The 27785-nt window shown below is 43.5% G+C and overlaps 1 protein-coding gene across 1 annotated transcript in view; it reads right to left on the bottom strand.

Moving 5' to 3' along the window:
• The window catches only part of LOC132159557 (balbiani ring protein 3-like), a 286577-nt gene that overhangs the window by 66428 nt on the left and 192364 nt on the right, over positions 1-27785 (bottom strand). Inside the window, exons 8-11 of the mRNA XM_059569101.1 lie at positions 26663-26797; positions 25009-25164; positions 2176-2307; positions 1934-2068 (exon numbers count right to left, since the gene is read on the bottom strand). Of these exons, the coding sequence (XP_059425084.1) occupies positions 1934-2068; positions 2176-2307; positions 25009-25164; positions 26663-26797 (558 nt within the window). The remainder of the gene's footprint in view (positions 1-1933; positions 2069-2175; positions 2308-25008; positions 25165-26662; positions 26798-27785) is intronic.

Below are 27785 nucleotides of genomic sequence, written 5' to 3'. Positions count from 1 at the left end.
TGTCAACTGTCCTGAGCGTCTTTTTAGGCTGGCCTCAGTCAGACGGTTGAGATCGCCGGAGGCCCCCCTCAGCCGTGGGCCCCTATAATCGTCACCACCTTTCACCCCACTAGCGACGGCCCTGCCCGTATGGGTCCCGGGTCGGGTCCCGGGTCGACGGGTCTCGGGTGCACTGTGAAGACCTCTGAGCTCAATATCTCAAAATGACTCAGAATGCAGATAGAACCTTATAATTCAAAGGTGGTGAAATGTCTTTGAGATCTCTGGCAGAAGAGCAAACACTCTAAAAGATACATCTTGCAGATTTCAACTATGTTTCTGTGATGTATGTGTGCTGTCTTGCATATGCACCACTGACACTTTTAACAGTTTTTCCCATGATCAGTTTGAATCATAAAGCCATGTCTCTGCAAAACACTATCAGACTTCCATCCCTTAACAGTTTTGCATGTTCAATTATCACCCAGCCTTCAGTGTATCAGATTCTCAAGGATTCAGGGATCTTGAAATTGTTGTGTTTTTTTTTCCGTTTTTTTTTTAGACAGTTATAAACAATAGTAGGGCAACCCCACAGACTCACTTATTCTCAGTCATGTTTGGGATAAAGTAGAATTTATTAGGGATTAAAAGGTTTCCAAGATGGGGGGAAAAAAAGAACACAAAATTCTCTGGTATCAGCTGAGCGTGAAAGTTTTGCAATATAACAATTATTTTTCCACCACCAGGTCCCTTAGAGGCTCCATACAAACCTCACTGACTGTCCATCGAAAATATAAACCGCCAAATACAATGATTTAATCTGATTTTGATAAAGACATTTTAAACAGATTTCATGAGGCAATCAAATGGGAGGAGGAGGAAGGAAGTGTGTGTGTGTGTGTGTGTGTGTGTCTTTTCTGGTGCTTCAGTCTGCTTTTTGTCAGAGGGTGCAGGGTTTATCTATTACCTTTTTTTGTCAGGTGCCTACTACTTGCTTAGGTAGGTTTTCACAAAAACTGTTTTATAAAATGATAAACTTGACGTTGTAATCTTTAAAATCATATTTGAAGAAGATGAATCAAATGTACCAAGTACTATATAAATAAAAAAATAAAAATAATCAAATCTGGAGTATTTAAAGGCATATTGACTATGCTATTAAACCAGTGTTTAATAAACCACACATTATGGTTACCCTGCAATCTTGGTTTAATTTCTGGTATTTGTATTTCACCACAACAACATTCAATAAACACGTCTCACTAAGCTAAAAGATTGAATACATTTAAAAGATCAAGAACAGCAATGAGAGAAAAAAAAAAAAAACACCCAAGGATTTTTTCCCAATGGTTAAACTGGCATGGTCTGCTGCATGCACAGGTGGTTGGGCAACACTTCTGTCTGGCAGGATACTGATCATCATGGGAAGAGTTATCAGCACACATTTGATTTGAGTCATGGACCAGGCCTCACTGCATGAAAACAGATAGTCAGATTTAGTTTGTTCAGTCAGATGCATTCAAACTCAAACGCATTACAACACACAAACAAGTTTTACTTTTAGAGTATTTCAAATAGTATCAATCATTCTGAAAAGCCATACATCTGAAATGGTGTTATGGGCCAAATTCAGTTACTGTGCTATTGAAAATGATACAACTAAAAAACGGTGTGTGTTGGAGACCTAAGCATCAGTAGAACAAATACCTGGAAGGGTAAACTGAGGTTTACATTCACGTCCACATCTTGTGCTGCAACACTTCTCATTGTCTGGACAGTCAATGTCATCGACACACTCAAACACATGACACAATCCTACTCCAGGTTCTTTCCTTGGACACACTCCTGGTTTAACTGTTATACAAACACATGAGAGAAAGCAGATCACTGAGTGCTGAATGACTCAATCACTGTAATGGGGAGAAAAGCTGACTAATTCGTTAGTGTAACGTACCTTTAGATGGATCCATACACTGATGTCCACATCCATTGCTGCAGCATTTCTGATCATTCAGACAGTCATCGTCCAGGGAACAAAACTCCTCACACACTCCAAATATTTGGATTTTTGGACACACTCCAGGCTTTTCTGTTATACAAACACACGATAAAGAAAGCAGATCACTGAATGTTTCATTTCATTTAAAAATATATATATATATAAAAATCAATTCACACCATTATAGCAATGAATACCTTTATATGGAGGCACACACCGATGTCCACATTTATTGCTGCAGCATTTCTGATCATCCGGACATTGACCGTCTTGGGAACAGAACTCAATACAATCTTCAAGATTCATTTTTGGACACACTCCTGGCTTTTCTGTTATATAAACATGATTGAGAAAGCAGATCAGCGCCTCACTCGATTTAAAAATATGAACTAATTTAATTCACATTAATATAACAATATATAAAGACCTTTATATGGAGGCATACACTGTCGTCCACATCCACTGCTGCAGCATTTCTGATCATCCGGACAGTTACGGTCATGGAAACACAACCTAAAACATGGTTTGACCACTGCTCCATCAGGATTGAATAAAGGACATTCTCCTGGCTTTGCTGATATACAAAAATAAATAAATAAATAAAAATATAAAGTAAATTATCTTCTTAATTCTCAAATCTCTTCAAAATTGTGTGCTGTTGGTGGTTCTGTGCAGTTATTTGTGAAAGTGAACAGCAATCAAAGTCTTGAGGTTTTGATGCCAGAAGATAGACTTCATTAAAGACAATGAGATCGAGAGACTCTACAGAGAATATTGAGTCTGTGTCTCAACACTCTTTTATACAGTTTTCCTCAAAGAGTGTTAAATCATATTTCACACACAGTTGTTATTGCTTACCTTTTATTTGCTGTGCCTCCAGTTTGCTTCCTGAAAAAGCAGAAGGAAGAGGCTCCATCACATATTTTGTCTAATGTTCAAACAAGATGTGCAGCTTTACCATAATATGTGTCTGCACATTTCATTCTCATGCAGGCACCTATTCATTCTTATGTAGAATAACTTACTGTTTGTAGTTCGATTCACATTTATTGAACATGATTAACATGGACACTTAAAAAATCTTCTACACTATTTAGCACCTTAGCCACTCCAAAGCCCACGTATAATCCTTGAAAGGTTCATAATCTTAGTTTAGTTGGGTTTACATATTAAAAGTTAAGAAATCTCACCTGTGACATTTTCTTCGGCATCTGTTGTGCTCAAGAATACAAAGAGACCCAGCAAAACAGCGATCAACGAGCAGCACACCCGAGCGTTCATCATCTCGACGATCGGCTGGAAAACGTGCTGAATCGGATGGTCAGGAGGGTTTTTAAAGCGGTCAGATGCAACTCCACCTCTGAAACTCACCTGCCTGTAGGCAAGTAGCGTAATCTTGAAGACCCTGATTAACTTGTTCAGGTTTGTTCAGGCCATATCGTAATTACCCTGATTGCTAGATACCGACCTGCAAAACTGGTCATGGTCTTCCAGATTTACCTTTGGGCTTGATTGGGCTGAATCCCATGTTTTTAACCTGTTTATGTTTGTTTATGTTATGTTATATTTGCTTAATTTGTTCAGTTCTCTTACGAGAGCTCTCTCGTACTGCGTCTTAGCTAAGACGCTACGGGAAAAGTCTCTTTTCACGAAATACTGAAGCAAAAAATTATCCTTAATTTTGTATTTTTGTAAAGCGCATTTGCAGCAGTACACAGCCATAGGCGAGACGGCTCGCTCGCTCACTGGCTTGTTCTGCGGCAACTGCACAGCCTATCGAGCGCAGGCTGATGCAACATCAGACCAATAAGGGCGCTTCGCGCCCTTCTTGCCACTTCCCGCCGAAACGGGTGTGGCCCAACCTATAAAAGGAGCTCGAAAAGGCTGACTCACCTGATTTTTCATCTCTTCAGCGAAGCTCACGCATCGCTGGATCACGAGGAAGCAAGCGCCATCTGGAAGAGCATATCAGCAGGACGAGCCATCCTGAAGCCGCTGGCACCGCCGCCTTCCACTGCCGTTCCTGCTGCGCTATCCGGCGCCCATATCCTTTATAATCCTTGTTCTGCTATACTCTGTGTGTGTGTTCGCCCTGCGACGCACATTCACAAAAGAGCTGCGTCTTTTTAAAGATGCCTTCGTGCGGCTCGTGCAGAACCCCGCTCAGCGAAGGAGATCGTCATGTCATCTGCGTCTCCTGTCTGGGTGAAGACCATGCAGCGCTCGCGCTCGCTGATGGCGGATGTCCTCATTGCGAGCTGATGCCTATGGTGACTCTGAGGACTCGCCTGGCATCCTTCTCGAAGCCTGCATCATCCGCTGCGCCGCAGCGCCGTAAGAAGCGCCGCTCGCAGCGCCTACCAGAACCGCCTCCAGCTCGGCCGAGCTCGCCGGTTCCCTCCGCTTCGCCGGTCTCCCCTGCATCGCTTCCCGATGCTCAGTGTCCGCTGCTTGCCGACGCGTCATCGGAGGAGGTGGATCTCAGGCCCGCGTCGGAGGAAGAAGACACGTGCTCTCTGCTTGCTTCGGGCAGTGAGGGTTGGACGAGCTCCGTGGATCTCGCGCCAGCTGCTCAGAGGCCCAGCAGACGGGGGGATATCGATAAGGAGCTGATGCGTGTACTCTCGTTGGAGTGGTCTGCACCAGCGCCCCCTTCGCGTTCCCGGCTGGATGGTAGCTATCTTCCGGATGAGCGCTCTTCCTCAAGCTCAAAACACGCCCCTTTTCTTCCTGAGCTTCACGAAGAAGTGGCGAAGGCTTGGGACGCTCCATTCTCGGCGAGAATCCGCTCATCTGTTTCGCCAGCATTCTCCACACTGGACGGTGCTAAGAACAGAGGCTACCTGTCACTTCCGCCGGTGGAACAGGCTATAGCAGCGCACCTTTGCCCGCCCTCTGCTGGACGGCGGACTAAGGCGGCGTTGCCATCCAAAGCCTGCCGCATGACGTCATCGCTGCTCACACGGATATTCTCTGCTGCTGGGCAGGCTGCGTCTGCGTTACACACCATGGCGACGCTACAGATTTTCCAGGGTGATCTTCTCCGCAAGCTGGATGAGATGGGACCTTAAGCGATCTGTCTCGCGGATCTGAGGAGTGCTTCGGATCTCTCCCTCCGCGCTTCTAAGTCCGCTGCACAGGCCATGGGACGGGTTTGGGGAAGTCGTGGCCTAATGGTTAGAGAGTCGGACTCCCAATCGAAAGGTTGTGAGTTCGAGTCCCGGGCCGGCAGGAATTGTGGGTGGGGGGAGTGCATGTACAGTTCTCTCTCCACCCTCAATACCACGACTTAGGTGCCCTTGAGCAAGGCATCGAACCCCCAACTGCTCCCTGGGCGCCGCAGCATAAATGGCTGCCCACTGCTCCGGGTGTGTGCTCACAGTGTGTGTGTGTGTGCATTTCGGATGGGTTAAATGCAGAGCACAAATTCTGAGTATGGGTCACCATACTTGGCTGAATGTCACTTCACTTCACTTCACTTCACTTATGGCTTCCGCTACGGTGGCTGAGAGGCATTTGTGGCTGACGCTTTCTGACATCAAGGAGTCTGAGCGCGCTGCGTTTCTTGACGCTCCGCTAACTCCTGCCGGCCTCTTTGGATCTTCCGTCAACGAGTTTGTGGAGAGATTCGCCGAGGACCAGAAAGCTTCGCAGGCGTTCAAGCACTTCTTGCCGAAGTGCTCCAGTTCTGCAGCTAGCCGCTCTAGACCGGCCCCACAGAGCTCTCAGTCACGCCCACCGCCTCCTGCTGCGCCATCACGACAGCGTCAGCAACGCAGCTCGGGACCCCGTTCTCGCTCTTCGAGCCGTCGCCCCGCGCCGCGGGAGCCGCGGCAGAGGATTGCGGTGAAGCCAGAAGCCCCGAAAGCATCCTAGCACTGCTGGGAAAGCGCCGGTGTTCGAGTTCCGCTGCGGCCGAGCTCTCACCCAAGCGCGCCGCTGTTGCAGTTCCAAGAGTTGCGACTGCCTCAGTGTCTTCTGCAATGCGCAAGCCTGCACGAGTGCCCGCTTGCCTGCACACAAAAGCCGTTATCACGGCTACCCAGATGTTTCACAAAAACAGCGTTTTTTCTGGTGTCCCGGCCACGGCCGATGGTGCTATAAATGTTGTGACGATGCCCACTCCTCAGTGCCCATCTCCACATGTAAGCACAGCCCTACACACAGGGCCTGCGCTCATAATGTCGGCTCAAGTCGGTCGCGCACACTACATAGTAAACGTGCCCACCCCTCAGTGCCCACAATTACTATGTCACACGCGTCATGCGGTTTCTGTAAAATATGAAACCCGTGCACGCTCGTCCGGCCACGGCCGATGGTGCTTTAAATGCAGTGACGATGCCCACTACCCAGTGCCCATCCCCGCATGTAAGCACAGCCCTGCACACAGGGCTGGCGCACATAAGATCGACACAGATCGGTCGAGCGCGCCGCATAGTAAACGTGCCCACTTCCCAGTGCCCACATACACTATGTCACTTACGGCGCGGGGCTTCTGTAAAAACGAGGCCCGTGCACGTACATTCTGCACAGGCAGACGGCGAGTTGGAAGTGGTAAAAGTGCACACATGCAGCCCACGGTTACTCGCAGATATATTGAGTCCCACGGGACCCGCTCAGCCTCCCTCCAGTCGGTTAAGCGCCGGAACGGGGTCGAGGATGAGCGATCTGCCCGCTGTGATCAGCGCGCTCCCTGCCTCAGATGCGCAGCACACTCGAGCGCCGCCGTTGCCCAGTCAACAGGGCGCGTGTCACATCCAGCCCTTAGCCATTCATGCAGATGCATGGTCAGCGCTTCCAGGGGTTTCGGATTGGGTGCTAGGCATTATAAAGAGAGGCTACTCGCTACAGTTTTCTCGACGCCCACCGCGCTTCTCAGCGCGCGTCGAAACTACGGTCAAAACAGAAGTAGCACACATACTTCGGGCCGAAATATCGAAACTGTTGAGCAAAGGGGCTGTAGAGCCTGTGTCTCAAGCTCAAAGCGAGGGGGGGCTGTACAGCAGATACTTTCTGGTGCCCAAGAGAGACGGGGGTCTCAGGCCCATACTGGATCTAAGGCAGCTGAACAAGGCATTGATGAAATGCAGTTTCAAAATGCTCACGACCAGGAAGCTCCTCGCGCAGATTCGCGGAGGGGACTGGTTCATGTCAATAGATCTGAAGGACCGTATTTTCAAATACAGATAGCGTCAAACCACAGGCGGTTTTTGAGATTCGCCTTCGAGGGCCAGGCATACCAGTTTGCAGTCCTGCCATTCGGCTTGTCCGTAGCTCCTCGTACGTTTACGAGGTGCATGGATGCAGCGCTCGCTCCTCTCAGACTCAGAGGCATACGAGTGCTGAATTATTTGGACGACTGGCTGGTTCTGGCCCAATGACGAGCGGAGCTCGTGGACCACAGGGCTGTTTTACTCGATCACCTCGAGAAGCAATTCTCTGTCAATTGGGCGAAGAGTTCGCTGAACCCCAGTCAGACGATCCTGTTTCTGGGTATAGTTCTGAACTCGTGTTCCATGACGGCGCGACTGTCACCACAGCGCACGATGGGAATTCAGCGCGCAGCGAGTTCTTTCCGCTGCGGCGCGACTGTGTCGCTCAAACACTGTCAAAGGATGCTGGGTCTCATGGCCTCAGCATCTCCGGTTCTGCGGCTGGGCCTGCTCCGCATGCGCCCCCTGCAGTTCTGGCTGAAGGCTCGGGTGCCGCGCAGAGCGTGGGCGTCTGGCCGGCTGCATTTCAAGGTCGATCAGAGCTGTGTTGCGGCTCTAGCACCTTGGACAGCGAACGGCTGGTACCGATCAGGTGTAAGCCTGGGGACTTCCCCGAGTGTGAAAATGGTGTCGACAGACGCCTCCACTTCGGGATGGGGAGCGCTGCTCGAAGGCAGACCGTCCTTTGGCCTATGGTCAGAACGGGAAAAGCTCCATCATATCAACTGCCTGGAAATGCTGGCAGTGGAGAATGCGCTGACGCGCTTTTGTCCCCATTTCAAGGATCACCACGTCGTAGTCCGTTCGGACAACATGTCCGTGGTGTCCTACATAAATCGCCAGGGCAGTCTCGGGTCCCGAAACCTGTACAGGCTGACGGAACGCCTCCTGATTTGGGCTCAACGCAACGTGCGCTCGCTGAGAGCGGTGCATGTGCCTGGACTGCAGAATCTGGGTCCAGACAGGCTGTCCAGAGGCAATGTCCCTACGGGCGAATGGTCTCTACACCCGCAAACAGTTCGGCTGTTGTGGGAGAGATTTGGCATGGCGGAGGTGGACCTCTTTGCCTCCCACGAAAACGCTCACTGCCCCGCATTCTTTTCCAAGAACGAAAGCGCGCTGTCACGGGAATGGCCGTGCTGCCCGCTTTATGCTTTCCCTCCCGTCTCCCTCCTTCCGCAGGTGATAGAACGGGTGAGAGAAACGAGATGTTCAATACTGCTTGTGGCACCTCTTTGGAAGAACCAACCATGGTTCCCAGATTTGATGCAATTAGCAGATGTCGCCCCATGGCCGGTACCGTTGAGGAGAGATCTCCTCTCGCAGGCCAGGGGCTCGATTTGGCACCCTCAACCGGAGTTGTGGTCCCTCCATGTATGGGCACTCAACGGTTACCCGCTGATCTCGCAGGGGGAGTGCTAAATACCATCACTCAGGCTAGAGCTCCGTCGACACGACGTCTGTATGCCTGGAAGTGGTCGGTGTTCTCCAGCTGGTGCACAGCTCGAGGTTATTCACCCCTTAGTTGTGAGGTGACGGAGGTCCTCTCCTTCCTACAGGAGCTGTTGGATAAGGGCAGAGCCCCATCCACGCTCAAAGTTTATGTGGCGGCCATCGCGGCGTTTTCTGAAACGGCGTCCGGTCAGTCAATAGGAAGGAACGATTTAGTCATCCGGTTCCTCAGAGGAGCTAGGAGGCTGAATCCTCCCAGACCTCCGTCAGTCCCTATGTGGGACCTCGCGGCGGTTTTGGAGGCCTTGAAGGGTCCCCCTTTTGAGCCTATCCAATCGGTTAGCCTTCAGCATCTGTCGTTCAAGACAGTATTCTTGTTGGCTCTCGCTTCTGTGAAGCGTGTGGGTGATTTGCACGCGCTCTCGGTGAGCCAGTCGTGCTTGGAGTTTGGGCCCAATGACTCAAGGGTCATACTCAAACCTAGGCACGGTTATGTGCCGAAATCCCTCAACACACCGTTTCGGGCTCAGGTTATTGCCCTGTCTGCCCTGCCGGTGTCAGGGGAGGATGGAGACTCGAGTCTTCTTTGCCCTGTCAGGGTTTTAAGAGCTTATGTGTCTCGCTCTGCTGCCTTTCGGCAGACGGAGCAGCTATTTGTCTCGTTCGGTGGACGTTCCAAAGGAATGGCTGCTTCGAGACAGACTCTATCCAGATGGATAGTTGACGCCATAGCGTTAGCTTACGCTTCCAGGGGCCTTCAGTGCCCGTTGGGCGTCAGAGCACACTCCACAAGAGGCGTCGCCTCGTCGTGGGCGTGGTCTACTGGGATCTCCTTGCAGGATATATGTATGGCGGCGGGTTGGGCCTCGCCGTCTACATTTATCAGGTTCTATAACCTGGAGGTTCCCGCCTTGCAGGCAAGGCTGCTGTCGGTATAGAAGAATCAGGGCCCTGAGGGGAATTCTGAATTCATGAGCGACTGTTATATGGGCAGTATTGCGTAAGACCCGCATTGCCACATTGGTCAGGCCTTGCCTCGGCTGTGTGATGTCATATTGCCGCATCTACGGATGCTGCTAGATATGGGACGGAGGGTTTTTCCCCCTTTTTTCTGTCCCGGACTCTCTGTGAGTCCCTCAGGTGACTGTGCACTGTAAATCCTGGGCGTTGCTTCAGGTTTATCGGTGTGTGATCCCTGCGCGCACGGCGTTTTACATCGGGTTCCCGTAGCGTCTTAGCTAAGACGCAGTACGAGAGAGCTCTCGTAAGAGAACGTACTCGGTTACTAAACGTAACCTCGGTTCTCTCTAGAAGAGCGAACGAGTACTGCGTTCTCTGCCGTGCGTACGATTCACTCTGGTTCGCTTCGGCGATGAAATAAATCAGGTGAGTCAGCCTTTTCGAGCTCCTTTTATAGGTTGGGCCACACCCGTTTCGGCGGGAAGTGGCAAGAAGGGCGCGAAGCGCCCTTATTGGTCTGATGTTGCATCAGCCTGCGCTCGATAGGCTGTGCAGTTGCCGCAGAACAAGCCAGTGAGCGAGCGAGCCGTCTCGCCTATGGCTGTGTACTGCTGCAAATGCGCTTTACAAAAATACAAAATTAAGGATAATTTTTTGCTTCAGTATTTCGTGAAAAGAGACTTTTCCCGTAGCGTCTTAGCTAAGACGCAGTACTCGTTCGCTCTTCTAGAGAGAACCGAGGTTACGTTTAGTAACCGAGTACGTTATATGCCGGTCAAAAATTATTAGCCGCATTTTACTGCACACACAAAAGTTAAATGGGCCAGTCGGGCAATCAGCAATATTTTTAGGGTTTTGATCTCTCGACTGAGAGAACACATGCTGTTTATTTTACTAAAATATCACAACTAAACTTTAACTAGGCTAGACAGGTTGCATATTAATTTAACTAAAACCTCAAAGCATATTTGAATTTTTGTGTGGTTTGTTTTACTCCATAATGATGTTCTTATTTAGGGCATCTGTAGTGTATAGGTAGGACCCAAACCTAACCTCAAACCCAGCGGCCCCTGGCATCCTTATCCAGCCCTGGAACTCGTTATTGTGAACTTGTGTTTTCTGAAAGCTACAACTTGTTCCTGGCCACCCCAGATTCATTAGCTGAAATGTCTAGGCATTTATAGTTGATTTGACTCGTTGACTTGATTGCAAATAAATGCACAGACACTATTTAACTGAACAGAGATGACATCACTGAATTCAATGATGAACTGCCTTTAACTATCATTTTGCATTATTGACACACTGTTTTCCTAATGAATGTTGTTCAGTTGCTTTGACGCAATGTATTTTGTTTAAAGCGCTATATAAATAAAAAAGTAAAGGTATAGTGTGATAGGTCCGAATCCGAATCCAAGGATGTGAACAGCTCCAAGTAAAACATCATGTGTTGTCATCTTGAAATCACAGTGACTACGACATGCCGTGAATGCAGCTTGTGATTATGGGTTTGGCGGACTGGACTTCTGGAATCAATTCAGTAGGCTCAATTTACTTTTGGTCAATATCAAGGTTTTTACAGTGGTGTTTATGACACTTTATATTGATGAGGATATAGTTTAATCCATATAGCTTTTGCTGATTTAATTTGTTTGTGCAGTGTTTTTTCTACTGTGCCTATTGAAAAGTTTGACTGTAGAAGGTTTTCTAAAAAAATCCAGTATGTTATTTGTTATTTATCTGCATATAATCCTGTTGAAACAAGTTGGTCTTGTGGAGCCAGTTCATGAATTGAAAATAGGCCCCTTCTCCAGCCCTGTTTCTAAGTATAAGGTATTTTCCTGATAAAATAACCTATAGAAGGTCAAAATTCCTAGAATTGTCGAAATTCCTGCTGACCACATATTCACGTAAACATGGTTGGTTCCAGTGGTGCAATTCCTGGGGTGGGGGAAGTGAATTTAAAATTAAAAATGCTTTATTTTTGACTATACAATCTCAGTTTCTAACGCAGCTTCTTCAGTCTGCTGCCATCAGTGAGGAGACTGTGGAGTCTCCAGGCCAGAACCAGCAGACTGAAGGACAGCTTCAATTATCAGGCTGTCAGGAAGCTGAACTCGCTGAACCCCCCTCCCCCCATAATTTGCTGTTATACTCCATATAACTCCATATACAAGCCAGAAACTAAGCCTTTTTTTGCACAGGCCTATCTGAAGGGTTAATGATCCCACCTAGTGATCAACTGTAAAAATAACAAATTTTACCTCTTCCCAAAAGGGAAAACCACAAACAATCAAGAATGCATGATTATATGGTGTCATGGCTTTGCAATCAAAAAATGTCGTTATAATGGAAGTCAATGGGGCAAAAACAGCCACCAACAACAAATTAGGGAGAAAAAATTTAAATCTAATGCTGCACAAAAACTAAAAATGCATTAAAGCCAATGTTGCTACTAATCTTTGACATGCCCAAGACTGTTATAAAAAGTTTTTTAAAAAATTCAGCCACAATTACTTTTATATTGAAAAAAAGTCATTTTGTGTGTTTTTTTCCCCCAAATTAGTGACATCATTTACATTTACATTTACATTCAATCATTTAGCAGACGCTTTTATCCAAAGCGTCTTACAAATGAGAACAATAGAAGCAGTCAGGACAACAAGAGAACAACAACAGTATACAAGTGCCATGACAAGTCTCAGTTAGTCTAGTATAGAACGCATAGGTAGGTTTTTTTTTATTTTTTTATTTTTTTTTTTTATTAAAAGACAAGAAAAGGAAAAGTGCTAGTGTTAGTTGGTTAAGTGCAGGCGAAAAAGATGAGTCTTTAGCTGTTTCTTGAAAATGAGTAAAGACTCAACTGTACGAATTGAGATTGGGAGGTCATTCCACCAGCTGGGCACAGTCCAGGAAAAGGTCCTTGAGAGTGATTTTGAACTTCTTTGGGATGGTACCACAAGGCGTCGATCACTTGCAGAGCGCAAACTTCTGGAGGGCACATAAGATGCAGATGCAGGAAGGCCCGCCAGGAGAGCATTACAATAGTCCAGTCTGGAGAGAACAAGAGCTTGGACAAGAAGTTGGGTTGCTTGCTCTGACAGGAAGGGTCTAATCTTCCTAATGTTGTATAAGGCAAACCTGCAGGACCGGGTAGTTGTAGCAATATGGTCTGTGAAGCTTAACTGATGATCCATCACAACTCCTAGGTTTCTAGCTGTCCTCGAAGGAGTAATGGTTGATGAGCCCAGCTGTATAGAGAAGTTGTGATGAAGCAATGGGTTAACTGGAATCACCAGGAGTTCTGTCTTCGTAAGGTTAAGCTGAAGGTGATGGTCATTCATCCAGCTAGAGATGTCACTCAGACAGGCTGAGATGCGAGCAGCTACCGTCGGGTCATCTGGTTGGAATGAGAGGTAGAGTTGGGTGTCATCAGCGTAGCAGTGATAAGAAAAGCCATGCTTCTGAATGACAGATCCTAATGATGTCATGTAGATTGAGAAGAGAAGTGGTCCAAGTACTGAGCCTTGAGGAACCCCAGTAGCAAGGTGGTGTGACTTTGAAACATCACCCCTCCAAGACACACTGAAGGATCTGTCAGAGAGGTAGGACTTAACCCACAGGAGTGCAGTTCCAGAGATGCCCATCTTTCTGAGGGTGGACAGGAGAATCTGGTGATTAACAGTGTCAAAAGCAGCAGAAAGGTCCAGTAAGATGAGTACCAAGGATTTTGAAGCTGCTCTTGCTAGTCGCAGGGCTTCAGTAACCGAGAGCAGAGCAGTCTCAGTTGAGTGGCCACTTTTGAAGCCAGATTGGTTGCTGTCCAGGAGGTTGTGAACTTGGCAATTAAAGGGTTAAAATCTTGGATTTTTTTAAAAAACATTTGGTAGTTTTGATCAGGACTGAAGTTGATTAACAGATTTATGCAATAAAATGTTTGAAAAAATATGAATCTGACACATTTTTACAGCAGTTTAAATGAGTGGATGTTTTCATCCCGAACATAACGAAAGGGTTGTGAATTTGAACAATGCACAAGGGTTAACCCAACATCACCCCCACCCCCCCAATAATTTTTCTTTTTTTAATTTGTCCATTTTAAAATGTGTTTTAATCAGTGTTTTGTATGAAAGGGTTTTCTTTGACGATAAATGCTGATCTCTAAACATCTAAATGGCCAGTGTCCAGAGTCTAGAACCAACCAGTTCCACCACATCTGCCAGGATGTTCCTTGAAATCCTGAGGACCTTGATTAGCTGGTTTAGGTGTGTCTAATTAGGGTCAGAGCAAAACACTGCAGGTGGTCCTCCAGGAACTGAACCTCTGTACCTCTGCACTAAAGCATTTCTCTTTATACCTTTTGTATTTTTCTGAGTTTTAAACAGGTAGTGCAAAACACACTGCACGATTTTAGCAATCTTATAAAAACACTCACTCAAAAAACACTCAAAAATGTCACTCTATACAACATGGATCTAAAGGCTACAACGTGTGGAGACTGTATGATGAGAACATCTTCCCTGCGTTCCATTCAGAAGGGCTCATCCCTATGCCCTAATCCCTTCAAAGAGTTTACCCTCTGGAGTGAGAGCTTCAAAGGGTTGACGAGTGTAGGGGACCAAACAACTGTTTCTTGAAGTGCCCTTCTGCGTCATCATCATACACCAACACAGAGACACCACCATCATGCAAAGAATCTGTGCAAAGGATCATGGGAGCCCAAAGTGTCCATCATTTGTACCCTTCAAAATGCTTCATTTTGAAGGGAAATTTGAAGTGGCCAGCTCTGAGCACTTTGGTTTGGAACGATCCTTCAATATGGTGGCCATGTATGTTTTCACTCCAAAGTGCCCTTCGGATGGCGATATATCCTGTTCGGAACACACTGCTACTGATCTGTACAATATGATGCATGTTACTAAAGAAGAATAAAATGTCATCAGCATGTGCTAGTGGTAAACAAAAAGAGCATGATAAATCACACTTAAGCAGTTGTATTTTTGTGTGTGCTTAAAAATTGGAAACAGCGAAAGTAGATTACAGTTTGAGGTAAGATGTTTGATGTTTCAGTGCCATTAGGTGTTAATTTCATGTTGCATTTTTATTGGCTGGTCAGTAAACATCAATCATACAAGCAAACACACCGTGCCATGATCATGATGTATTTTAAGCTAACTTTAGTCACAAGACCATGACCGTTGAACTTCTTGACTTTAGAGCACAAATTAGTAGCCACAGTCACAGAAATCACCACAATCTTTTTTCAGTTTTTATTCATATGGTAGTGTGTTAGAGTTTTTTTTTTTTTTTTTTAAAAAAAAAAAAAAAAAAAACAATATATTTTTTTGTTTGGAGCTTTATTGATCCCCGTGGGGTAATTAATTTAAGCTTACATGGTGCCTCACATAAAACACTTGACATACAATTAAAACACCTAAAACAAAAGAAGAGAAAAAAAACTAAAATAAAGTCACCTATGTGTGTTACATAACCGTATTGCTTCAGGCACAGAAGTAAATTTATATCGATTAGTAGTGCATTTAATTGCTCTTAAACGTCGCCCCAGGGGCGTCCACTCAAAGTCCAAATGCAGCGGGTGAGTACTATCTCCTAATATTTTGTGTGCCATCCTCATCACCTGCTTTTCATAATAGGAAGCATAGGCGTCGATTTCGGGGGGGACTTTCAGATTTTGTCATGAGTCATTTTGTACCCACCACTTTTTTTTTTTTTTTTTTTTAAACCTCGAGTTCAATTTAGCCGTTCTGCTGCGCTGGCTACACGCTTTTCTGTTCATTAAAACTGCAACAACTGTAACATTCGGATACGTTCTAGGTTGGGGGAGGGGGAGGGGGAGTCATCGTGTCACTGTTATTATTTTCTATCGCGCTTCTTTTTTTTAAAGAATGTTTTTCAAATGAGTTGACAGTTTGGAATGGACAGTGAACGAGCGGGAACGAGGCTACCTAGTCTTTGCTGGGATTGGCCAGAATTTCTGGCGAATGTATCATAGACGAGCAAGTCATTTAGCCTTCATACAATATCACAAGGTTGCATCCTAGTGCCATGGACTATAACATATCAAAGTGATAACCTGTAGAACAAATGGATGTTGTTGTACACACAGCATGGGTCTGCAGACCATTGACACAAAGGTAAGACGCGATAACTTATGTTTATTAAGATTTGCTGGTATTATGGCTAGGTCTTGTGCATTTGCACACAAGGGATCGGCTGTTTTAATTCTTCTCTTGCAATTAATGTTACGTTAGACTTCCTTAGCCACCAACTTAATTAGCTAGTTACGGTTTGCGTTCATACAGCAAGTATTGGGGGAGATGATTGTTGAGTAGTCAGTATCTTGTTTAATTATTGCTTGAATCTATTGCTGAATTCTGGAATAGTTGTGATGATGATGATGATGATGATGATGATGAGGAATGGATCAAGTTTTAGTCAAAATGCCTGATGTAGATTGGATGGATGCATGTTGTTGTGAATTGAGAGCAGTCAGATCATGGTGTGATAGTCAATAGTGTTCATCTGTGCTACACTATTTTTGCTTTTTCAATCTTGATAAAATTTGTAGTGCTTAAGTTGTGTTGTGTGTAGATATGGTAAATTGTACTGGGAATTAAATCAAATTATTACATGGCTTGGTTGAATTCCACTGTAGAATGAAGTCTGTTATTTCTTGATAATAACACCGTTGCCATGAAAAACAGAGCGTTGCTATGGACGCGGCAGGATTCTAATCGTAGAGACGGAACTATTTTCTTTAGCGGAAGCAATACAATCGTGTTTAAATCAATAAACTCTTTTTTAAATCAATATTTTGTGTCAAATTATTGATTTATTTGGTGGGTAGCCATGTAATAAGCGGGATAATGTAGAGCGAAGCTCGATTTTGGGTTAGATTTTTTTCCCCGTTTTCAGTGGTTATAACAAAGCAACATGAAAGAGAAATTTGGTAATCATTGTTTAGGTACATTAAACCACGTCATGGCCATGTCATATTGTCAACATGGTACTTATATGATGATATGAAGCAGATTAGTGGGTCATATATCATATGTCTAATGCTTTGTACGGCTTTCTTCTTCATAAAACGAGTCGGACATCATCACAATTTTGTATACATTTTTATTTATTTACATTAATAAGATACAGGACGTCTTTCAAAACATGCATCATTGTACCCAGCACTTCTGAAAATGCACTTCTGAATGCGTCTCTGTCCCCACCACATTTCAAACCAAACTGACGCCCATGATAGGAAGTAAGGCTTCTTAAGGGGAAACCCATGATTTTAGAGCACGTGCTAACAATACCTTGCAACCGATTTTAGTTTTTTATAGACAATGAAGAAAACCAACAAATAAAAAAAAGGACAAAATACTTTCAACAAACTGAATTGTAAAAAGACTTAAGAACAACTTTCTGTACATTAAAAGTATTGAGTTTTCTCAGCAAAAACAATCTTTGATGTGACTTTTTGATGATTACCTCAGAATTCTGATCAGACTTTAACTGTCAAAAACCATACCCAGGTACTTATATTGTTCTACTTCTTATACATGTGTGCCATTAATGACTATCGGTTGAAGTGCTAATGTCCTCCTGCTAAAATTAATAATCATCTCTTTAGTTTTTGAGACATTCAGATCTAGTTTCATATTACTACACCAAGAGATGAAATTGTACAAAACAGAACCATATTCCTGATCTGAATGTGAAAGCAAGGAGAGCAACACAGTATCATCTGCATATTTTACCAAGTAACTATTATCTTGCAAACTCTGACAGTCATTTGTATATAATATAAACAAAATAGGAGAGAGCACACACCCTTGTGGGGTACCTGTGGAGATCCGCTGTTTTCCAGATGACGACTAAGAGTATTTATCAAGAACAGTTTCGCATCATCTACGCCTCTATTGCCACTATACTGTATTATATCCCCTGCATCGTGATGCATATTGTATCAGCAAATTCTTAGCGAAAACACAGACCTGATGAACACTGAAACTATTCTGTTCAAGCTTCTTCAAAGTTTAGTGTATGATCATCAGCTTATTTACGTTTTCAATACCCGAAAAAAGCATGCAGTTAAATAACAATACAATGAGAATAAACATGAAATCATTTAGATCATGGGTGCCCAAACTCAGCCCTAGAGGGCTAGAGTCCTGCAGAGTTGTACAAGTTAAACACACCTGAACCAGCTAATCAAGCTCTTACTAGGTATACTAGAACCTTCAAAGCAGGTGTGATGAGGCAAGTTGGAGCTAACTTTGCAGGACACCACCCTCCAGGAACGAGTTTGAGCAACCTTGATATAGAGATACAGTATACCTACAGATAGTATATATCTAAAAAATACATATTCTGAGAATTAGCTCTTTTGAACAAAAACCGATGTTTTGAGATCATACTGTATGACCGTTCGACGGCGGTGCACACACAGTCCTTCACTCGGCTCACTCTGTTCTACATATTCTACAATCCTGATAGTGAACTCTAAACCACTCACTATCTATTCCATCATGAGTACTTCAACGGTCAAGGACTATCGGAATAGAGTGATGGAGCAATCGCCAATAAAAAAAAAAATGTTTTAAAGATCCCATCATCATCAAAGAGGATCTCGATGGCGCAGTAGCTAATGGTATCAAGCTAGCACTTAAAGAGCAGCAAAGTACTTTGGACACGGTTGTGGTGTCGACAGTAAGAGATGTGATAAATTCTGTACTGTTCCCGGCATTGCATGACCTACAAGTGGACATACAAGCGACCAACAACTATGTAAAAGAGCTAAAAGCAGAAGATGAAGAAGCAGCCACCATGTGACCGGGTAAGTTTAAGAACTAGCCATCGCGTGACTGGGTCGATTCCGTTCAAGCAGCTGCATGTGAGTCATGAATCTGAGAAAGCAGCTAGAGCAACTTACAATAAAGTGATGAACATGGAAGATAGGAGCAGGATAAATAACGTACAACTGGTGGGGGTACCAGAGGGGGCAGAAGGCTTCAATTTCCACTGTATTGAATAAATACCTTAAGTTGCCACTATAATAATGTTGTTTGTTTTCTTCTAAAAGAGACAAAAAGTAATCCGATCTAACAGTTTTTAATGCTTTTCTGAAGGATAGGTTACTTTCCGCCAAACAATACGAAATACCTCCAGTTTTGTTTTCCACCAGCTGTGCTCCATTTTCCGGGCTGCTCTCTTTTGGGTGCATGTGTGCTCATTATTCCACAGTTGGCAGACGGTTTTCCTTAATCTTCTTTAAGTGTAAAGGAGCAACTGTATATACATTTCTAGAAAAGAGAGAGTTCATAGTTTGATGAAACTTACTCTTATGAAAAATAAGTTTATTCAAGTGTGGTATTAGTATTCTTATTTTAAACTAAAAAATTTAAATATACTTGACATGCAAAAAGTCTAAATATATTTTTCCATATTATAAGGTAGAGGGTGCTAGTACACATCTTCCGTACAGAATTTCCAAAAAAAAAAAAAAAGTGAGGAAGAAAAAAGAAACTACCGATACGAACACATGTAATCTAACATGATCATCTGACATGAAACAGCTTCAACACTGTAACGTTATGGAATAAAATGTCAACCGACAAAGAGGTAATATTTTCAGTCAAGCTTTTGGGTGTTGATCGACTCCATCTACGTTTTGATTATCAAGAATAGCAGATCCCCTGTTCTTTCTTTGGATGTTTTGTATGTTCAGCTACTCATATAATATATACAAATTAAAACCTAAATAGGGACATAATAGTATACTTAAAGTATGATGTCACTTAAAGAAAACTTATGAGTATACTCTTGCAGTATAAAACAACTAAACTAGTAGCTTACTGAGACTATTCTTCAAAGTTCACTTTTGGTATAATTGCCATACAAGTTACAAACATAGAAGTAAACTAGTTGTCTACTCAAAGTTTGCTACTTTTATACTTAAAGTATACTTAAAAGTATACTTTTATATACTAGAAAGTGAGCCAATTTAGTCACAAGGAGTATTGAAACATTACACTTACAAGTATACTACTAGAACACTAATATTTGTATACTTGCTACATATAGTATACTTAAAAATATATTGGAACTTTACTTGAGTATACTTAATAAAATAAACTTGGAGTATACTACTTTTTGGTAAGGGGAGCACATCTACAGTAGGTTATAATCAGTGATCATATCATTTACAAAAAGTGCTTTCATAGAAAGGGACCTAATATTCAATAAGCCAAGCTTTACCATTTGTTTATCGGTGTTGCATCTATTTTTTATTTGTTGAACCTCAATTAAATTGTTACCTCAATTAAATTGTTTTGGACGTTTTTTGTATTTTCTAGTTCAGGGAACAGACACAGTCTCTATAGTGTGATATCTAGGTGAAAGAGTCTCTATGTGCTGAGAATTAACTGACCTCTGTGACATGAGGCAGCTAGCAAACGGTCGGTTTAGCCAGTCTGTCTGCTTCCTGACCTGGGCCCCAGTCAAGTAAAAACTCTAAGACTATGTGCCATATTTCTAGAGAGAAGAGTGGCGCCACCCCAGAAGGGTGGTCTGCCCCAAAAGCTTGTCCAATTGTCTATGAAACCTATGTTATTCTGCGGGCACCACTTAAACATCCAGCCGTTGAGTGATGACAATCTGTTATGTATCTCAGAATCAGAATCAGAACCAGAATGAGCTTTATTGCCAGGTATGTTTACACATACGAGGAATTTGTTTTCGTGACAGAAGCTCCGCAGTACAACAGAATGACAGCGACAAAACATAAAACACATAATAAAAGAATATAAAAATACAAAAAATACAAATAAGTAGATAAGAAATGACAATATACAAATTGACAATTGTAGGCAGGTATATTCCAAAAATGCAGTTATGTATGTACATGTATATTATGTGCAAAATTTAAGTGTATACTAAGTATGTGTGTTAGATAAATTAAGTGTATGTGTATATAAATATAAAGTGTAGTGTGTTCAGTGTGTATCAGCTGTTCATAAGATGGATTGCCTGAGGGAAGAAACTTTTCCTGTGTCTGGTCGTTCTGGTGCTCAGTGCTCTGTAGCGTCGACCAGATGGCAACAGTTCAAAGAGGGAGTGTGCTGGATGTGATGGGTCCAGAGTGATTTTAACAGCCCTTTTGCTCACTCTGGATAAGTACAGTTCTTGAATAGATGGGAGAGTTGAACCGATGATTCGCTCAGCAGTCCGGACTACCCTCCGTAGTCTTCTGAGGTCAGATTTAGAAGCTGAGCTGAGCCAGACAGTTACTGAAGTGCAGAGGATGGATTCGATGATGGTGGAGTAGAACTGTTTCAGCAGATCCTGTGGCAGGTTAAACTTCCTCAGCTGGCGAAGGAAGTACAACCTCTGCTGGGCCTTTTTCACAATGGAGTCAATGTGAATGTCCCACTTCAGGTCCTGATAGATAGTGGTGCCCAGGAACCTGAATGACTCCACTGCAGTCACAGTACTGTTCATGATTGTGAGTGGGGGGAGTGCAGGGGGGTTTCTCCTGAAGTCCACAGTCATCTCCACTGTTTTGATCGTTTTAAGCTCCAGGTAGTTGAGAGTGCACCAGACAGCCAGCTCTTTAACCTCCTGCCTGTAAGCAGACTCGTCACTGTCCTGAATGAGGCCGATGAGTGTGGTGTCGTCTGCAAACTTCAGGAGCTTGACAGAGGGGTCAGTAGATGTGCAGTCATTATTGTACAGGGAGAAGAGCAGTGGGGAGAGAACGCAGCCCTGGGGAGCTCCGGTGCTGATTGTACGGGTGCTGGATATGTATTTTCCCAGCCTCACTAGCTGCTGCCTGTCTGTCAGGAAGCTGTTGATCCACTGACAGACGGAGGTGGGCACGGAGAGCTGAGTTAGCTTGGGCAGGAGGAGGTTTGGCATGATCGTGTTAAAAGCCAAGCTGAAGTCCACAAACAGGATCCTCACATAGGTTCCCGGTCTGTCTAGGTGTTGCAGAACATAATGCAGTCCAATGTTTACTGCATCGTCCACAGACCTGTTTGCTCTGTAGGCAAACTGAAGAGGATCCAGCAAGGGTCCAGTGATGTCCTTCAGGTGAGCCAGCACCAGTTTTTCAAATGACTTCATGACTACGGATGTTAAAGCCACAGGCCTGTAGTCATTTAGTCCTGTAATTTTGGGTTTCTTTGGGATGGGGATGATGGTGGAGCGTTTGAAGCATGAAGGGACTTTGCACAGCTCCAGCGATCTGTTGAAGATCTTTGTGAAGATGGGGGCCAGCTGGTCAGCACAGGATTTCAGACAGGCTGGTGTAACACAATCTGGGCCTGGTGCTTTTTTCCTTTTCTGCTTCCGGAAGACCTGGCGCAGGATGGGTTGCAGGAGCTGTTAATGGTGTGAACGGTTGTGTGGAGAGGCATTCAGGGTTGGTTGCAGGAGCTGTTAATGGTGTGAACGGTTGTGTGGAGAGGTGTTCAGGGCAGGTAATGGGTGTTCTTTCAAACCTGCAGTAAAACTCGTTCAGATCGTCTGCCAGTCGTTGATTCTCCACAGTGCTGGGGGGTGGTGTCTTGTAATTGGTGATCTTCTTTAGACTTTTCCACACTGATGCTGAGTCGTTCGAAGTGAACTGAGTCCTTATTTTTTCAGAATAATTCCTCTTTGCCACTCTGATCTCCTTTTCCAGTGTGTATTTAGCCTGTTTATACAAGACATTGTCCCCCTTCCTGTAAGCATCTTCTTTGGCCTGACAGAGCTGTCTGAGTTTTGCAGTGAACCACGGTTTGTCATTGTTGTAATTTAGTTGAGTCTTGGTAGGAATACACATATCCTCACAGAAACTGATATATGATGTTACGGTCTCTGTGAGTTCGTCCAGATCGGTGGAAGCAGCTTCAAAAACACTCCAATCAGTGAGGTCAAAACAAGATTGTAAATCCTGCTCTGCTTCATTAGTCCATCTTTTTACAGTCCTTAATACAGGTTTAGCTGATTTTAGTTTCTGCCTGTAGGTCGGTATAAGATGAACCAGAAGGTGATCAGAATGTCCCAAAGCTGCTCGTGGAACAGAGTGATATGCATCCTTTATTGAGGTGTAACAGTGATCCAATAGATTACTGTCTCTGGTGGGACAGGTAACATGCTGTCTGTATTTTGGCAGTTCACGGGAGAGATTGGCTTTATTAAAGTCCCCAAGAATCATTAAAACAGAGTCCGGGTGTTGTTGTTCTGTCTCTGTGATCTGATCAGCGAGTTTCTGTAAAGCCAGACTTACTTGCGCTTGCGGAGGGATGTAAAAACTCACCAGAATGAACGAGTGAAACTCCCGCGGCGAATAGAACGGCTTGCAGTTGACAAACTGCATTTCTAGATTAGGACAGCACATCTTCTTTAACACAGTTACATCTGTACACCACCGTTCATTGATGTAAAAGCATGTCCCGCCGCCGCGCGATTTCCCCGTTGATTCTGCGTCGCGATCCGCTCTGAACAGCTGAAAGCCCGGCAGATGGAGCGCGCTGTCCGGTATAACACCGTGAAACACAGAGCAGCAGAGTGTGTGAAATCCTTTTTTGTCCGAGAAAGCAGAAGGAGTTCGTCCGTTTTGTTGGGTAGAGAGCGTAGATTTGCCAGATGGATGCTAGGCAACGGCGTTCGAAATCCGCGCTTCCTGAGTCTGACGAGCGCTCCAGCTCGCTTTCCCCGCCTGCGCGTCCTGAAGCGTTTGATCAGCGCCGCTGCTCCTCCGATAACAATATTCAATAAAACGTCTGAATAATTGAAATCCGGAAAAACATCTTGTGGTGCGTTCTGCCGAATGTTCAGCAGTTCATCCCTGGTGAAACTGATTGCAGGAATATAACTAAAGACAGGACAAACTAACAAAAAGACAAAAACGCAGAGCACGTCACGGAGGCAGCCATCCTGTACCGGCGCCAAGATCCTGTATCCTGGTAATGAGATTACCCTGGTAATCTCATTACCAGGTTAAGCAGGGAGGGGACCAGAGCATATTACAGTGTCGGACATCGTACTTGCAAGTTCACACACCTCTTTAATGCTACATCCCACTCATTCTCAGTAATGTTTAGGATAAAACCAAATTTATTAGGCATTAAGGTTTACAACATGAAAAACCCCAAAAGCAATTATGATATAATCATTGCTCAGATATAACACAAATCATGAAATTGTTAGTACAAGCAGATTCCGTAGGCAAAAAAAAAAAAAAAAAATCCCGACATCATTAGTGTGAAGAAAAGAAAATTTATTTAGATTTAGATTTAACAACAACAATGCACACACACAGAACCTTACAATCAAGGACTTCAAGGAAAGACAATCAAAGACTTTTCCCCGTGGATACATTGGTAAGATATCTGCATGCATGTCCACAAGTGGTTGGGCAAGACTTCTGTCTGGAAGGACATTAAACATGGAAGCGTTATTATTTGGTTTGAGATATAGACCATGCTTCACTGCACATGATTAGTCCGTTCATTTAGAGGCATTCAAACATGTTACAAAACACTCATCACATGCAAACTTTAATTTTATTGTTTTATTGTTGTTCCAGGTATTATTCATCTATTTTGGAAAGCCATGCGATTACAGTGGTGCAATGGGCCAAATTCAGTTACTTTGACATTTCAAATGATAAAATACTCAATGTGTGTGTTGGAGAACAAATACCTTAAAATGCAGGTGTACATAAACTTCCTCCACATATAGAGCTGCAGCACTTCTCATTTCCTGGACAGTCAAAGTCACTGACACACAACTCTTCACACGGTCCTCTTAATCCAGCCAAAGTCATTGGACACACTCCTGGCTTTTCTGCTACACAAACACAAGGAAACCAGATCACAGAAGAACCATAATGGGGAAAATCTGACCAATGCATCAGTATAGCAGATCTTTAGGTAGAGCCGTACACCGATGTCCACATCCATTGCTGCAGCATTTCTCATCATTCGGACAGTCACCATCATGAGAACACAACTCAGCGCAAACACCTTTTATTCTGGGAGTTGTTTTTGGACACACTCCTGGCTTTTCTGTTACACAAACATGCGACAAACCTCATCACTAAACTTCTCGCTGCATTTGGGGATGAAAAAAATAAAAAATAAAACACACATACTGCTATATTAATACCTTTATATGGAGCCATACACTGATGTCCACATCCATTGCTGGAGCATTTCTGATTGTTTGGACAGTTACCATCATGGGATCATGATTCAGCACACACTCCTATTTTGAGGTTTTTACCTGGACACACTCCTGGCTTTTCTGTTACACAAACACATGACAGAAACCTCACTGAATGCCTCACTGCATAAAAAAAGACCTGCCACATACACCGATATTATAAAATATAATAAATACCTTTATATGGAGGCATACACTTATGTCCACATCCATTGCTGCAGCATTTCTGATCATTCGGACAATCACTGTCATAGGAACACATCTCAGCACACACTCCAAACACCATTTTTTTAACATTGTTTCTAGGACACACTCCTGGCTTTGCTGGTCCAACTGACGTACAAAACATGATAGAGAAAACATATAGACTGAGAAAAAAAAAAAAAAGCTGACCCACACCGATATTTTATTATTTAATATACAGGTGCATCTCAAAAAATTACAATGTTGTGAAAAAATTTATTTATTTCAGTAATTCAACTAAAATAAATTCAGTGCTCACAGACTGGAGTAGTTTAAGTCTTTGCTTCTTTTAATTATGGCGATTTTGGCTCACATTTAACAAAAACCCACCAATTCACATCTCAACAAGTTAGAATATGGTGACATGCCAATCAGCTAATCCTTTCGCAAGGAGGGTGAGCCACAAACATTAATTGCCAAAGAAGCTGGCTGTTCACAGAGTGCTGTATCAAAGCATGTTAACAAAGTTGAGTGGAAGGAAAAAGTGTGGAAGAAAAAGCCGCAGCATTATGAGGATTGTCAAGCAAAATCGATTCAAGAATTTTTGTAAATTTCATAAGGAATGGACTGCGGCTGGGGTCAAGGCATCAAGAGCCACCACACACAGACGTGTCAAGGAATTTGGATACAGTTGTCATATTCCTCTTGTTAAGCATCTCCTGAACCTCAGGCAATGTCAGAGGCATCTTAGCTGGGCTAAGGAGAAAATAACTGGATTGCTGATATTGGTCCAAAGTCCTCTTTTCAGATGAGAGCAAGTTTTGTATTTCATTAGAAACCAAGGTCCTAGAGTCTGGAGGAAGGGTGGAGAAGCAAATAGCCCAAGTTCCTTGAAGTCCAGTGTTAAGTTTCCACAGTTTGTGATGATTTGGGATTCAATGTCATCTGCTGCTGTCAGTCCATTGTTTAAAAAAAAAAAAAAAAAAAAGTCACTTCACCCTTTTACAAAAGAATTTTGGAGCACTTCAAGCTTTCTACTGCTGACTAGCTTTTTGAAGATGTTGATTTCATTTTCCAGCAGGATTTGGCACCTGCCCACACTGCCAAAACCACCAAAATTTAAATGAGCATGGTGTTTGTGTGCTTGACTGGCCAGCAAATTCACCAGGCCTGAAACCCAGAGAAGCTATGGGCTATTGTCAAGAGGATAATGGGAAACAAGAGACCAAACAATGCAGATGAGCTAAAGGCCACTGTCAAAGAAACCTGGGCTTCCACCTCAGCATTGCCACAAACTGATCACCTTCATGCCACACTGAATTGAGGCAGTAATTAAAGCAAAAATAGCCCCTACCAAGTATTGAGTACATGTACAGTAAATTAACATACTGTACTTTCCAGAAGACCAACAATTCACTAAAAAAATTTTTTATATACATTTTTTTTTCTTATGACGTATTCTAATTTGTTGAGATCGTGAATTGGTGGGTTTTTGTTAAATGTGAGCCAAAATCTAAACTTAAGCTACTTCAGTCTGTGTGCATTGGATTTATTTAATATACTAGTTTCACAATTTGAGTTGAATTATTGAAATGAATAAACTTTTCCACAATATTCTAATTTATTGAGATGCACCTATAATACATACCTTTATATGGAGCCATACACTGATGTCCACATCCATTGCGGCAGCATTTCTGGTTGTTTGGACAGCTACTGTCACCAGAACACATCTCAGCACACAGTCTGGGTCCAAGGGGTTTTGGACATGATCCTGGCTTTTCTGTTGTTATACAAACATGATAAAATTATCCAAAATCAATATTTGAGCTAGTACATAACCAGCCAGTTTTTGAAACTATCGCCTTACTTTGGCCTGATTCACAACAGTTAATTTATAATAATAATAAAAAATCTAATTTGAGTGGTATGGGTAGGTTTTCAGGGGAAATTTTGAGCATGACACGGCGTCATTCCGTCACGTCTGTAAACATGAAAAAGTTGTCCCTGCTACTAGGCTATCACATGTGAGGATCCTGCAGATGGCGGAACTTTTAATTATAGTCTATTCCCACAGCAGCTGGAATAATTAAATTTGAAAAAATCAGATGCAATACATGGTGAAAAGTCTTATTTGGGTTATATATTCCAAGACATAGGCTAGAATCTGTGATTACTAAGTACAATGAATATCCACATCAGTGCGGCCTAAGGGTTAGAGAATTGGACTTGTAACCTGAAGGTCACAGGTTCGAGTCTCGGTGCTGGCAGTGTGTGTGTGTGTGTGTGTGTGTGTGCGCACTTGAATGGGTTAAATTCTGATTATGGGCTAACATACTTGGCAAATGTCATGACTTTCACCTCAAATCAGATTCATCTGTGCTAGATCAAAACCCACACATGGAATATAATTCTATAAGGAACTGCAATTCCAGGTTTTCAAACATATATGGCGAAAAAAGAGGCAAAATTTACAGACTGCAGCTTAAAGTATAACAGACACAAATTTATCTGTATCAAATCAAAGTAGATAAAAAATCCACCATTTAACCCTAAACTGTTTCAAAGGCAAGGAGTGACATTACAACATATAACCTACCTCACAACTGGTGGTGTATAGTAATGCCAACATACAACATGGACATCAGTCCATTTTTATACAATATATACACAAATAAATACTTATACCATGGCCACTACACTTTAAGCATTTTAAATATATGGAAGAATATATGGAAGAAAAAAAAGGAGTTCAGGAGTCATGGCATACA

The sequence above is a fragment of the Carassius carassius genome, chromosome 16 (assembly GCF_963082965.1).
Source record: "Carassius carassius chromosome 16, fCarCar2.1, whole genome shotgun sequence".
NCBI classification, from domain to species: Eukaryota; Metazoa; Chordata; class Actinopteri; order Cypriniformes; family Cyprinidae; genus Carassius; species Carassius carassius.
The sequence above is the reverse complement of the archived record's forward strand: the minus strand, read 5'-3'. Positions and strand labels throughout refer to the sequence as shown.